The sequence below is a fragment of the Antedon bifida genome, chromosome 5, assembly GCF_963402885.1.
Source record: "Antedon bifida chromosome 5, ecAntBifi1.1, whole genome shotgun sequence".
NCBI classification, from domain to species: Eukaryota; Metazoa; Echinodermata; class Crinoidea; order Comatulida; family Antedonidae; genus Antedon; species Antedon bifida.
In genome coordinates this window covers 8,335,316-8,351,535 of record NC_136230.1, presented here as the reverse complement: position 1 = coordinate 8,351,535, position 16,220 = coordinate 8,335,316, and the positions used below count along the sequence as shown (strand labels likewise).

General features: G+C 35.7%; 1 protein-coding gene across 4 annotated transcripts in view; it reads right to left on the bottom strand.

Annotated features, from left to right (window-relative positions):
- Window positions 1–1,562: 1,562 nt before the first annotated feature.
- Window positions 1,563–16,220, bottom strand: part of LOC144843204 (uncharacterized) — a 29,965-nt gene continuing 15,307 nt past the window's right edge. For 3 of the 4 annotated variants that reach the window (XM_078699983.1, XM_078699982.1, XM_078699981.1), the window contains exons 2-3: window positions 10,290–15,367; window positions 1,563–5,973 (exon numbers count right to left, since the gene is read on the bottom strand). In XM_078699983.1, coding sequence (XP_078556109.1) covers window positions 10,301–15,271 — 4,971 coding nt within the window. In that variant the 5' untranslated portion in view covers window positions 15,272–15,367 and the 3' untranslated portion in view covers window positions 1,563–5,973; window positions 10,290–10,300. Of the gene's footprint in view, window positions 5,974–10,289; window positions 16,061–16,220 lie in introns of those variants that run through there. The other variant, XM_078699980.1, reaches the window with a different exon arrangement.

Sequence of the window (16,220 nt, the reverse complement as noted above, 5' to 3'; positions counted from 1 at the left end):
AAAGAAACTCTATAGCTTTTGGGTAATGTTGTGGTTCCCATACCTAATTAGTTTTAAAAATTATAGAAACTCACATTTTCTTTAGAAAGCTGCTCCAGACACCGCAGATGATGGGCCATCTAAAAGATCTGTCTACACTTTATGTGACAAAACAATGTGCCCATTATAGACATGATGATGTCATATCACTACCATATTTGGGCATATCACTACCATATTTGGGCACACTTTTTGTTTAAAAGACATCTTTCGTCCTCTTCCTGGATCTATGGTAGGCCTACCATCACTAAAGTTCATCAGTCACCCGTCTCTAGTCATTAATTTGTCTCCCTTTCCTAGTCATTGGCATATAGTTCTAATCAAATTAACTATTTAATTTCGACTTGCTAGGCCTACAATAAACAACTCATTTAGGCCTAAAGAATAAATATACTACTGAATAAAATTTAACAAAACAGATGTTTTTTTGTAAATAAAAAAGTATTTAACAAATTAGCCGATATCATTGTCTGTCTGTCAAGACAACAAAGCAAAGATTTCGGCGTTTTTTTGTTCTTATTATACTTATTCCACATTGTGTATTAATATCGGAAGATAAAATATAATACACGCTTACATTATTATTTCTATAAGCATTTCGTTGTCTTCTTATAATTTTCACTGGGGCATGTTGGGGTACATAGTCAGTTACTCATATTCAGCGCCTATGAAAACAATTTGATCAATGTTTACATCAGAAATCTATTTTTAAAGGAATGTTACACTTTTTCACGACATGACGTCGTTGTGAAATACATACCGGTAGCCAAGCAGAAAAAAATACAAAGGACAAAAGTATGTATACTATTTGGATACAAGTACAAAAGGTTGGATACAAATCATCAGATCTGTATTTGTACACACCACAAATCATACAGTAGTCCAGCCAAGTTCATTCAGCTCAATGTTAGGCATATACATGTGTGAACACGGTTTAGTCTTTCTGACAGTGTCCACTTTCAAATGCAGTAGAGCCCCCCCCCCCCCCCCTTGGGACACCTCTATTCAGAAGCGACTCCTATGGGAAGGGTTAGGACACTTTGTTGGGTCCCGATGTGTCTCTTAATATGAGCAAGACATATGAGTTTGTATATCATTTCTCAACAAGACTGCTAAAATGGAAAATTGGATTTCTCAACCGAGGCTCCCGACTGGGCTCACGACTAACTGAAGGAAGGAGAAGGGGGAGGGGTCAATCCCGTTCCCACGTTCCTCCTCCTTCACCACCATAATTCCCATGGCCCTCTGGTTCTATAACGATGTTGGGTTATCAAGTCTTCTGAATAGTTCAGATTGTTTCCCCAAAACATGTAAAATCATAATGAGAATGGTATGTTGGAGTCCTCCCCCCACCCCCACCCGCTCTAGCATGTGCGATGTATGAGTTATTGTTTGTTTTGTAAAATCCGGAATAAATTGACTTGAATTATACAGTGCGACTCATTTCGTAGACAGTCACGACAAAAATGTCTTCCCTCACTTAAACACAAACATCAGTAAAACAAGTATTTCACACGTGGCGATAATGTTTTAACATTTTAATCATTCGTCTACTCAAAATCTAATTATATTTATATAATATCGGATAGTTGAAGGATAACTGGTGCTATGGGAAAATGTTGCCTCAAGGAACGAATAAATATAAACATGTTAACTTCTGCAGCTGATTATCTCTCCCATACGTCTACCTAAAACTTAATTACAGTAACTAGTTATGGCTCTTATTCACAAGTAATAATACAACTTAAATTGTAATTTTTCTATACAACTTAAAATATAATAATTTCAGTTAAACTGTATTCTTCGTTTCTTTCTATCATACGACATTAAAAAAGATAATTTTTTATTTCTTTGCACTCGTTTTCTTTTAACTTTGAGAAACAATTCTCAACTTTTCTTTTAAATAAAAATACATAGGCCTATTGAAAGGATAAACATATCGTTGGCATGACAACTTTCAACGGAAACTTAATAAGTCACTACGCTTATTTTTGTTTTTGTACATTTTCGTAACTACAATCCCACCACAAGTTTGTTAAAAATAATCATTTTTGACACAGTAGAGTACTATACATTGCAAGACTTTTCTTGTTCGAACACATTAAATACTCATCCGATAGCTTTAACCAACATTCTTCAATTGGGCCAAAACTCGTGACTTTGGTATTCGTCGTCGTCGACAAATATTACGGTACTACATTTTTAAATAATAAATATATTGTCTTATTGTCTAGCACCTGAAATAGACACCCCATTTTACTATAATTAATGAATTAAAAGTTTATATATTATTTTTATTAATTATTTATGGCCATTGGTGAAGTAGGAAATGACATCACAAGTACGTCACACAATGTTAAAGGTCATGATTTTAGCTATTTAACTAATTTTTAAATTAAATAATAAATCTTAACAATTAGGCCTAAAAAAGCTGAAAATAGAGTTAGACTTCATGATATATCGACACTCGTCATGCATAACATCGATAATACAATATTGTTTTATATTTATATCTTTTTCAAAACTTCCAAAGTAAAGTGCATTTCAATCAACCAATATACACGAACACTACTTTCTCTGTTACTATGGAACGCCAAAGAATATAGGTATACAAGCAAGTAGATAAAACAGGTATAAATTTATAAAAATCATGACATCCCATACGTAACAAAAGAGGATATAATAAAACAGTAAACGTCCATAATATTGTAAAAAAAAACAATGTAAAAAGCTGTTATCATAAAAATAATTAAAGTATACATATTTTTTAACTGATGGATAAATATTGGCACCAAGGCTGTGTTTTATCGAACTTTTTCCGTTATACACTCAATAAATAATAATGATTCTCATGGGAACACACATTAACTTCTCCTATTAATACTTAATTGTAACAGGCGTGTTCACATTGAGACGATGTGACAGCATTTCGTCATTATTGGGGAATGTCTTGAAGGAGGAGAGGGGGCTTTCAGCCTAACACCACTTAATCTATACATATTCAAACAAAGGATCGTAGACCTACGAAGCTGTTTAAACAACCGAATGCGTTCGGTTACATATCGAATTTAACTGCAGAACATCTATATGTTTACCATACCTACTAGTACTAACAATGAGTTTTTTTTTCTGCACGCATGTTTTACACAAGGAACACATTCTCGTTTAAGGTATACCACGTTTTTGTTACGGTATTATAACGTAAAGGTTTTTGTACCACACATCTGGGGTTTCACACAGTAACACCATACCGTACACATGCACCCCTTATAATATTATGCCACCAAGGGTGATAACAATGAACATCCTGGATACACCACTGATCATTACAGATATCAACACATCATTTTAAGTGTCGTGCAAATGGGATTATGTATATTATTGAATATATTAGGTGACGTTGTGGTGACGTTGTTTCCTTCTCCCTGCCGATCGATACAGTACTTAAAATAGAAACTGAATGTTTAGAGATCTGCAGCACCATAAGTAGAAAATAGACACGAAACAGTAGGCTTAAACATGTTATCAGGGACACCGTGAAGCCACCTCGGGAACCACAAACGCTTTGCTCGCGTACCAATCAGTATTCATCTTAACTAATGCATAACATGTAAATCAATGTATGACATGAAATGTGTGTATCCCTGGTAAGAACAACTTTGGTCTATAAATAAAGCATGAATCTATTTAAATAATGCATAATTACGTACGTAAGTGTAATCTATTTCTGATTCTTTAAATTCGAGCAAGCCTTTTAAATTGTAAATTAGTAATACACGGAAATTAAAGACTTGACCAACACAAATGAATATTGTTAGCTAATTGTTTGGCATTTACCCGATCGAACAAAACTAATAATATCATCGTCTGGTTTCGATGTTACTGTTAGATTCCAATCACTATGAATAAAACAACATTCCATAACCCAACATAAATGCATATTATTCATAATTTCCTACTCATCAATAAGGTAAATATTCATTTTAAATACCACTGAAGATAAAATCATGTACTGTATCTATAATGCGTACAGTATCAGGCAAATTATTTGATTCAGTGTAAAATATGTATCACATGTGAAGCCTGTATCATAGGCGATAACCAAATATTAACATAATACAGGTGGCACACGAATTTGACACTGTATCATTGAATTTGCCTATGATACTTGACATGTCATGTGGAGATGCAGAATCTGGTGAATATGTCATGTCATATACTGTATTATTATTTATAAAATCACTCAGCATCTTAAAATTCCTATTCCATAGCCATATACGCGTCATATGTGATAATATGCGACACTGTATTACATACTTTGCCTATAATACTGGATATAGGGTGAATTATGTATATCATTCTACTGTACTGTATGCTATTTATAAAATTTCTATCATCGCATATCCTTAAAATTCCTCCTCCGTCGCCAGTAGGCAGATTCGGTTATTGACGTTTTCCGCGCCATATCCTCCGAGTCTTGCAAAACTTGAATGCAACAACTATTAAAATTCAACATGCAAGATTTGCCCTCGTGAAAACTAATTTGCATATTTTCTTAACAAAAATAATTTAATGACATTTGGGACTATATTTCACTGCTTCTCATAGTATACATTAATTATATTCGTATCTCAAACCTAAACCATACTTTCATACCGCAACTATATAAAATTCATGTTTAAATATTTGATGTGACGTAAGTTATGCTCCATATAACGCATGCGCGGTCGATTGAGTAAAGATATACGTAGGAGACGTAAACATTATGAAGATTAATACAGTATTTAACCTTTGACATGACATTTCATCTGTTTTATTTTCGTCGTACAAGACGATACTTTCTTGAATTTTAAAATGCATGGTGGTATTTAAGATAGAAATGTACGTATTAAACTCAGCTTAATATAATTTGAGTACCAAAGTACTAACTATGATCAACCATGTGTCTATTTAGGCGTGCTGTTAGAAAATACTGCATTGAGGTATAATATTTCTTACACCTGGCCAAATAATGAGTCCGACTCAATTTCTATAGAGAACTATCTTAACAGTTGAAAACAAAACTAAACAAATGGTTGAAAGAATAGAAAAGATTTCCAAACAAAGTGTGTTATAAATCTAAGGCTAACATTTCATATAAAAACAAAATTAGAAATTGTGTTAGTTTTGTATCATTGTCTGGTTCGAAGGGGAAGAAATAAGTTGAATTTAATGCCGAATGCTCGGGGCAGCGAATATTGAATTCCCCATGAGGTGAAAGCAACTGGATAATGATCGCTTGGTTTCTAACACTGCAATGCTTTGGTGGAGTGGAATCACAGTTCCAAATGACGTGTGATACGGTCGTTAAACGCGCCGTGAACAATGATATCAAATTGTGTGTATTTCTGGTTTTAAGTTTCATCCATCGATGTCCAAATAGACATTTCATAGAGTTATTGCAGCATAACATTCACCTTAAATGTAATATCATTCCAACAAAAGGAATACAATTAAATGCGAGAAAGTCTTGCCCAACATGTACTACTTATTGTGGGTAGGCTATTTCTACTGTTTTTTGAACGGAGTTCATTTTAAAACAAATCAGAAATTCGGGCACAAACAAGTTAAATCAAATGTTGCATATCCAGTTGTCTACATAAATTGCACAAAATTAAGTAAAATGTCCGAATCCGAAAAAATAAGAAGACAAGGAAACTGCAAACTCCGTCCTGTATTCTCCCATGAGGCGGTAACCGCGTAGGCCTACTGATCAAGTGTGTACATTCCTGTCAGGCTAGGTGAGTCTTAGGTGCTGTCTGTTTACTTTGAGTCCCTGCTCCAATGTTCATTTACCGTCTGCGGTATCTAGGCTGGATTATAACAGCTGTCGACTGCTTGGAATAGTTTTCTAACCAGATCAGATCTCCTTGTTCAGCCATGTCTTGCCGAACCCTACAGGCAAATAACACAAAAACATATCTTAAAATCGTTTGACAGTACTTCACATTTGGGCTTGGATGGTTTGGTGTAAAATAACCGATTGTTTAAATGTTTTATCAAAAGAGAAAATAATAATTAATAAACATATAGCCTAATGCGAGTGAAACTTTCCAATTTTCCTTTCAAAAAATCCCAGTAATATTCTCAAAGTAATTTAACTTTTGTAAGTAGAAGGTTAAATTTGGAAACGAATGAAAATGATTGAATCTAACTAAAGCTTCATTCACACTTTTTCCGTTTCAAGAAACAGAAGACGGTACCGCTTTCCGTTCCGTGAAACGGAACAAGTGTGAATTAGCTTTAGGGGCATTCCACAGTATTTGGTCCGTGGGTTTAAAAATTTCATTTACTGATTTTGATGTAACTCTTGGCCATTTCTCAAAGTAGACATGTTGAAGTTTATTAAATAACATTTTTTTTATTTTTTTGATATTGATTTTTTAAGTTATTGAATATTAAATATGAAAAAGTCATATTTGGCGTTACGGACGGGACATTTTTAATCCTATTTATTTCATAAACTATGCATCTTATTACTGTTTTTTCAACAGATATAGTTACTTTATGTCTCAATAATACATAATCAAGTATTTAATTAAAATTTTGTTGTTTATTAATTTCATACATCCATTTCAAATTCATAAATGTCCCGTCCGCGACGTTTTAGGCGGTTTTTTTACATTTATTTTAAAAGTAATGATGCCAAAATCTTGATATTTCATTTTCTCCTCCTGAGGACTATATCTCATTATATTATAAACAAATTTTTGGAAAATTTTAGATTTTGATGAAAATATCATATTTCAAAAATATACTGTTACGGACGGGACATTTTTGTTACGGACGGGACGTATCATTTAAATCCTAATTATTTCACAAACCATGCATCTTTTGAACATTTTTTTGCCAGATATAGTTACTCTATGTCCCTATTGTACATATTCAAGCATTTTATAACACATATTTTGTTTATTAAATTTCATATATACATTTCAAAATTCATAATTGTCCCATCCGCGACATTTTAATAGTAGTTTTATGGTGTTTTTTACATTTCAGTTAAAAGTATTGATACCACAATTTAATATTTTGTTTTCTCCTTTTAAAACTATATGCAATACATTATAAACCAATATTTTGAAACTTTTGGTGAAAATATCATATTCAAAAATATATTGATGACATTTTTCGTAGGCACGGGACAGACATTTTTGTTAAGGACGGGACATATAATTTAAATCCTTTTTATTTCATAATAAAACCATGCATCTTGTTAATATTTTTGCCCATAAATATACTACAGTTACTTTTTTTTCAAAGTAAGCTGCAATTATTCATAATAAATTATTTTATTAAAATTGTTTATTATTTTCATACTTGCATTTCAAAATGCATAATTGTTACTTCTGAGACATTTCGATTGGGGTTTTTTCCTCACTTGTGTTTATTGAAGTAATGGCTTTAAAATTGTTATTTAATTCCTAATTTTAAATCTTAATTTTCAACTCCTAAGGATATTAAATTGCAATAGATTTAAACAAGTTTTTTTAAACTTGTATTTTTTTTATTAAAAAAACATTACTATCAAAATTTATTGAATGTTACGGATGGGACATTTTTTTTATGAATGTGATGACAGTATTGTAAGAATGAAAAAGTGTTTTTGTACTGTAGGCTGAGAAGTACTGTACAAAAGTGTTAACTTTTGTTTATTAATCACAAAACATTGTGGTCTGTATTTAAAATAACAATCCACAAAAGAACAATACCTAAATCCAAAACAACATGACCAGTATGAATGGGAGTATTGGGTGCGGTCATCGCTTTGTAGATTTAATTCTTTGGTGAATTTGCAACCAAGAACCTTTTATAAATCAGATACTAAATAATTAAGATTGAATTTTAATAGAAGTAGGCCTACAGTTATTAAATCCAAGCAAGGACAGAAGAAAATTTCAGATGCAACTTGGATCCACTAACAAATTCAGACGTCAAACGCCAACGCCAATTTTTAAAGATTCGCCTTAAATATGTTAATATCTTGAAGTCTTGTTTAATATGGCAAGCATAACTTTTATATTAGTGTAAATAAATATTTTGATAACATTTTACAATATTGCTTCTCGTTATAACTCTTTGAATAATTAATTTTATAAATAATATTTCATATTTATGAATTTTAATATTTTCACTTGACATAAACTTTTAAACAGTGTTTCAAAGGTTGAATTATATTTTGATTTGTAAATAAAAGATTACATTGATGTAAAAAACTTATTTTTAAATTTTTTTAATAGCAAAATTATACAATTTTTTAACGTGGACAAAGTTGTCCTGTCCGCGACGTTAGAAATGTCCCGTCCGTAACGACATATAAATCATATTTATTAATAAATTTGCAGTTCAATTTTTATAATTAACATTCAGTTATCTAAAACAACTATCTGGCAACATAATAATACAAAACAAATTTTAAAATCTCTTTTAAATGAGGAGAAATATTACAATGCGTAAACCTTCTCAAAAGTCATGTCCATTTGCCGTCCTGTCCGCGACGCACACAATTTTCATAATAAAATTTTTTTTGTACAGTCTTTTTTCTTTTTTTGACTTTCATAATAAACATTGGCCATATATGTATACATTTATTCTACTTTGAATCTTGTATTCTTTTTTATTTCTAAGATATGTCTAGTTATATTCTCAAAAATGTCCCGTCCGTAACAAAAAAATACTGTGGAATGCCCCTTTAAACGAGCACAAAACCTCTGTTTGTAAGTTTGTGTTAATATATAGGACCAAAGTTCCCTTTTTTCTCTAAATTATGCAGCGAGGTCAAGATTTAACTGTTGTTGATGAAATACATTTTCTGAACCGTTATGTTATTCTTATTTGTATCTACATAATATTCTGATCAGTTATTAAAAATAGTTAACAGGACGCTGATATGGGATCGACTTAACTACACTTTCGATATGTGCCGATGCATAGCCGATTAACACGAACATGTTTAATTGGCAATTATAAAGCAATGCGATAGACTTGAACAAGGACTCTCATTGACAAGAGAGTGTGAAGGACGTGAAACACCACCAAAATGACGTCAAAACATAGTTAAACAAAACGATTAACTTAGCTAATATCATTGTTCTTTTACTTTACTTATTATCAATACTCAAGGGTAAACCACTTAAATTTCTTTCATTGTGGATTAACAACACGATGTCTTTATCATAATCGTTTAAAGAATGTTAAGATGGCTACATTACCGTCCTACAGGTGGATGTCAGAACCATTTATTTTATGACTAACAACTATATTCGAGTTTAAATTGTATCTACAACGTGAGTCATCTAACCAGTCATCATTTTTTTAAATAAATGCTCACAAACCGTAAACATGTTGTCTACATTACAATATTTAGACAAATATTTGACTAGAGTTGTTTTCCAATCAATTGCGAAAAACATATAGGCTTAAACGTGATAGGCCTTAATTGGAATTTCACGGGAAAAAATATAGGCCTCAACGGCTATATGGTTAAATTCTATTTTTTGTTTTATATTTCTGTACATTATCACCGAGTATTTAATATTTTTATGCATTTTTTTATATTTGCTTTTTTGAACGAAATATACACTCTTGATTGTTGTTGTATGAAAAACAATACTTTTGCGAGTGGCTAAAAGTTGTCAGTTCCAATTTCTTTCCAATACGATCCACAAGTTGCCAAGGGACATTGCATCGACATTTGAGATTGAGCATTGTGGAAAATTATGAAACGATGAAATGTTTATAACCGAAATAATTATATATGTATGGTAAAATGCAATGCATTATCATATTTTGTATCGAAAATGTGTAGGCTTAGTTTTAACCATATATTCCATATCATGGAAAGTTATTTCGGATATCCTCCTATCGAGGTTAATCCTCTTATCAACCATTGTGATACTTTCTAAGAAAGTGCCTTTGTTTTTTTCTAAAGATAATTATGTAATCGCGTAAATAGTTTAAAGGTATTGTATTGTATCACGTAAACCGATTTTGTTGTTTTGTTTTAAACTGAAACAGTTTCCTAGAATGAACTTACTTTAACACCCTTTAAATATTATCTATTTGACTGGATGGCACTAAAAATGAGGTGCGATCAAGTAAAACCAAAACGTATTTAAACGTAAATAACGAAGCTGAAATGTTTAGGCCTACAACAATCATTATACAATTAGTAAATATTGAAGATTGAATTAAGAAAGATAAATATATACCTTCAAATGGATCATAGTGGAGTTTCCTTTTTAAATCCATTTACTGTGCAAGGGCCCTCAAAACTCATTCTTATGGCGTGCTTGATCTCGATCGGAGAAAGACTAGTTGACCCGTCGGATGATCCTGTTAAAGAGGCTCCATGAGTTGGTGAAGAATGGTTCGAATCAAATCCATTTGACGTCGCTATCCCATTACCGTATATACTCTTTGGTTTTTGTAAAGGCGGGGTCGATTGTAGATTTAATTTGTTTTGAGAAGTGTTTTTGACCGAGTAATTCGGATTGGTTCTTATTCTGCACCGACGTCCGCGTATACTGGAGTCTGGAGAGCTGGGCGAACCATTTAATACTCTTGACCCATTGACTTGGTTAAACGAGGCTGGTAGTGAAGCTTTACGTTGCATTGGTGGAAGATCTTGATAATCCAAAGGATCTAATTCATGATAGATCCTAGATTGAGGATGTACATTGTGCTGAGGACTTGGTGACTGCTGCCTCTGGTGGCAATGTGGCTGATGCTGGATGAGCGAATGTTGCATTTGGTGGTGGTTCTGGTGATGTCGAATATGTTGCTTGCTCATTTGATCTGGTAAGTCCTCTTCAGCACACTGCCGTATTGTTGACGAAGATCTTTGTGGATTTATCTTTTCGTAGTTATTAGAAGCCACAGGCGAAGACCTGCTACGGGCATGTAGCCTGTCGGCCATGTGCTGTTGATGTGGGTAGGAACGCTGGTGCTGATAACCATATTGTTGCGATATTCCACTAGGCTTCATTGCCTGCTCAGCAGCAGCAAGCTCAGCGTGAAGAGGAAAACCTTCGGCTATCATTAGAGCTTGTGCCATTGCAGATCCTTCACGTATAACAGGTTTCTGTGGCGCACTGTTTCTTCTTAAAGATGATGTTGAAGTAACCTGCTGCGGTAAACACCTGATGCCTTCAAGTGGTTGGAGCTGAGGTTGATGAGTAACACAAGGCGCTTGTTTATCGGAGTTAGAGTTATTGTTTTGGCGAGAGTGACCACTGTCTCGCAAAGACGGTGCCGACAGTTGTCGCGGTAGATGTCTTCTATGAGATTTAGGTGATGGCTCCATTGTTTGATGATTTTGTTTTTTGTTAATTTTTTGCTGATGTTGCTTTTGTTGTTTTTGCTGATGCTGTTGTACTTTTTGCTGGTGTTGCTGGTGCTGCTGATGAAACTGACGTTTGGAGCCAAAACTTTGTGATGGTTCTCTCCTTAACGATTCGTTCTGATACGGAATAGAATTTAGGGACTGAAGTGACTGAACAGGCACGGAAGCTTGAAGAGTTGGTTGATTTGGAGAAGGTGAACGTCTGCGGCTTTTTGATGAGCTTTGTTGAGACTTCTTTCCTGCTTTATGTGGCATGCTGCCGTAGTTTTGCGAGCCAACTGAAGAAATATTTTCTGGGATGGTTTGGAAAGAAGCTGCAGACGATACCTTACCGGACGAATTAGGTGATTTGCATCGGTTATTCACATCATGTATATCACCGTGTTCGGGTGATAACTGTTGTTCCATAAAATCTCCATGCCTACCAGACGATCGATTTGTAGAAGATGTGGATGTCAAATTTGAGGATGACTTTGTTTTTGATGAATTTGTTAACGATTGCTTTTTGTCAAACGTTGAGTCGGGCGAATCTGATGGAGTACTTCCGTCTTGTAATCCATTTGACAAATGCCCTGTAGAGTGCCGTTGGTCACTCGATGAAACTGAACCACCACTTCTACTGGAATTGCTGCCACGGGGACTATCGATAATTGGTACACCATAATCTTCTAAAAGTTTGATAACATTTTGATGGCAACCTTTGACGGCAACACGCATTGCAGTTCGCCCGTGTTCATCGGCATGGTTGGGATCAGCCCCATGTTGCAAGAGGGCATCCACAACTTCCATATGTCCTTCTTGAGCACTGATACACAGAGCAGTAGCTCCTTGATTGCACGTTTGATTAATAGTAGCATCATATTTTAATAGCAATTTTACAACCTCAACATTTCCCTGCCAAGCAGCTGATTGAAGAGGTGTACGCTTTTCATTGTCCATAGAGTCAGGGTTTGATTTGTTCATGAGCAATAACTCTACCATTTCACTGTGTCCCTGCCATGCTGCAACGTGTAAAGGACTGCGTCCTTCCATATCAGCATGGTCTACATCCGCTCCATTTTTAAGCAAAACCTCTGTCATTGTTACTTTATTATCCAAAGCAAGCACATAGACAGTAGTTCGACCTTCCCCATCCTTGTAATTGATGTTCGAACATTCATGAATGAGGAACTCCACGACTTCTTTATGCCCTTCCATTGCAGCAGAACGAAGGGCACTACGCCCGTCATGACCGTTTAAATCGGGATCAGCGCCACTTTGTATAAGACTAACGACGACAGGTAAGTGACCTTGTTCAGCTGCAAGAATAAGCGGAGTTCGACCATCCCGATCAGTTGTGTCAATGTGAAGCTGGGCACCTTCCTGAAGAAAGATCTCAATAACCTCCTTGTTTCCTTCGAATGCAGCCATATGTAGAGGAGTCCAACCAGAATGGTCCCGGTGCATTTCATCAAGGCCTCTTTCTAAAAGCAATTTGACGATGTCGCTACTGCCTTGAGCAGCTGAAATCGAAAGAACTGTTCTTCCGTCATTGTCCATAGTATCAACCGCGGTTCCAAATTTCAATAGCGTTCTTACAATTTCCACATGCCCCATTGATGCTGCGGCAATCAATGGCGTTCTGTTATTTGTATCACAATGATCAATATCAGCACCTCCATCCAGTAACATTTCAACAACATCGTGATAACCTTCGTATGCCGAAACCAGTAAAGGTGTCAGTCCATCATGATCACAATGATCAACTTCAGCTTCACATTTTATTAATAACTTTACAACGTCCGCATGTCCTTGGCTAGATGGTACACATAAGGCTGCAACGGTTAATGCAGTGCGACCATCTCGATCTTGGTGATTTATCTCTGCTCCATGATCTAACAAATGCTGGACAATTTTACTATGGCCCATATATGCAGCAGCGATAAGGGCGGTTCGCCCTTCGTTATCTACTTGATTAACGTTGGCGTTATGTTCCAATAGGTTTAAAACAATGTCTTCATGTCCTCCCCATGCTGCCGCTCGTAATGCCGTGCGCTTATCGGCATCACAACTATCTACATTTGCACCAGCATCAAGTAACGCCGTAACTACATCCGTATGGCCAGCCCATGCTGCTGATCGTAAAGGAGTCCATCCTTCGTGGTCTGTATGATCAAGATTTCCTTTATGTTTTATAAGCAAATTTACAATATTTGAATGGCCTTGTCGCGATGCCAGGCTAATTGCAGTTTGCCCAGTTTTATCAGCTACGTCAACATCTGCACCGCGATTCATAAGCACTTTGACAACATCCATATTGCCTAGGAACGCCGCGTTGGAAAGTAAAGAGCGACCATTGTCGTCGACTTGGTTAACAGACGCACCACCATCCAATAGATCATTCACTGATTCTGTACGCTGTAGAGCGTTTCTGAATGTCACTGGGTCAATCTCTTTACCGACTACTTTAGCACCAGCTTTTATTAAAAGTTCACTGACTGGATCAATAATTTTAGATGAAGTTACCATGCAATCTTCTACTGGAGCACCAGTCTGTAACAACCAAAGGGCAAGTTGAGATTCATTCATTTGGGGAGCAAAATTCGCTTTAACCATATGTTCTGCAAATTCATAAACTTGTGATGGGTTCAGTTCTTTGGCAATTCCACTATATCTTAAAGCTAACATGGCATTTCCGTCTGCACAACTACATAAATATTTCTGTGTACAATGTTTAACGTCAACCAACCATTCCGTGAAACTATGGTGAAACAACAGTACATGTTCACCACGAGTTCGTATTAAAATCCTAGACATGATATGTATCCGTTGTTTAAAATCTGGAAACGTCATAGCCATGTTTCGCGTCCGGACACACAAGAATAATTCGGCCTCACTCATTGGGCGTTTGGCAACAAGTAGAATGTTCAATATTGGTTGTATTTTTGCGAATTGCTTCCTAACGAATAATCTCTGACATAGCCAAAGGTACAGACCATTTAAAGTTCCAGGGATTTGGGATATATCTTCCAACGGTATAAAATCCTCGCCGACACCGTCCAATACTTTCTCTAAATACATTATACAACCATTGCTCTTGATATGCAGTTGATTCAACATCTCTGCCGTCTCTCTACTCAAATGGTTACGTAATGATTCCTCACGATCTAGTCGACAGAGAATATATTGTTGAACGTCTCGAACAACATGAGACTTTCGTAAGTCATCCAGGCTTAGTTTTCTAAAGCCTGTGAAAAGTCTTGTTACAGACTTACTCTGTCTACGCGCACTACAAATAAGGTTCAACCAAGGTGGAAAGAACTCGTGATGATTCGATAGAAGCTCGGCAATGTTTCGACTGCCAGATTTTTCTTCTTCGTTTCTTGTAAACCCCTCATCCACAGAATCAACAAGTATAAAACAACTTCTTTGAGGTGGATTGAGCGATCGTAACGGTAGTAAAATCCCATGTTTAAAGGCGTCATCCGGGTTGTGTTCGCAAGCAGAAGGTTCAAGCAATGCCTGTATACTCGGGTCTCGTATTTTTTCATCAAATCCATGAATTGCTGTACACCTTGATATTTGGTTTACTAGTCCTCGAATAAATTTTCCAACAGATATAGTTTCCACGTCATGTGATTGGCAAAAATGGTAAGCTACAACTCTCCGGCTTAGGTTTCTTTGCTTTCCATGACTAGCAGTTGGCCAGACCATTTCGGCACAAAATGCCGTCTTCCCACTGCCAGGTCCACCAACAATCAACGTTCCACATGTTTTAGCGTTCTGTCGATTCTCCAAACTGTGTAATAATTTCTGAAATGCCCATTCCCGACAGTAGAAGCGTTTTCCTTGAAGCATACAGTGAGTCATATTGGTATGGGTAACATACGGACAGGTTGTAGACGAGTGGTGTTTATCGGCAAATAGAAATGTGCGTTCTCACGTTCAACGGCAGCCGGTCAATACCTGCAGAGACAAAAATAAAAACGTGTTATTATTCAGCTCGTTTTATTGAGCAAACTCGCTATTTTCAGATGCAAATTGCAATAGTGCAACGAGCATTCACGGTGACAACACAATAGACGCATTGTAGTGTGAATCGGTAACCGAGGCACGGTTGCTGACCCATTCAGTTAGGAGACGGCTAGGATTTACCACACTGTGTCGAATAAGTGAAAGCCGTAACACCTCAGATGCGAAGGATAATACAAATTGTGTCAAAGCCGTTGCTATTATTGTAGTGTCAATGCGTATTTCCCACAGTGATGTATAATTAAACGGATTCGGAGCACAAGTAACAGGGTATATACATAACGGACATGACAGGAAACGCTTGACAGTTTAAGACTACTTAAACCCCAACCCTTCTCACTAATTGAAAAGATGTTCGCGTTAATTTTCATTCAAATTATCGATTTAAGGCTCAAGCCAAAAACGAGCGAATAATGTCTTCGAATCGATGACCACTCTGCTGTATAGCTTATTTTGTTTATTGAACCCAACGGGAATGTAGTCGTCTTTACCAAATTACTTCTTATCAATAAAAGGCCTACAGACATGGATGCAGAAATGTTACAAAATACCAACACTAATAAAGAACGTGCAAAGTGCAATAATAAACAAAGTGCGATCACTTTGAAAATGATATCGTTACGTTATCAATTTTTATATGGACTTTAGTCTCTTTCTCGCTCTTTAAGCTTGTTTCCCACTTGGACGCAACGAAGTAGGCACAACGCAAGTGAGTTGACCAATCAAAACTGACAGTTCTGATTATCCTTCGTCGTGATTGGTCAAATTACTACTACTACTTGCGGTG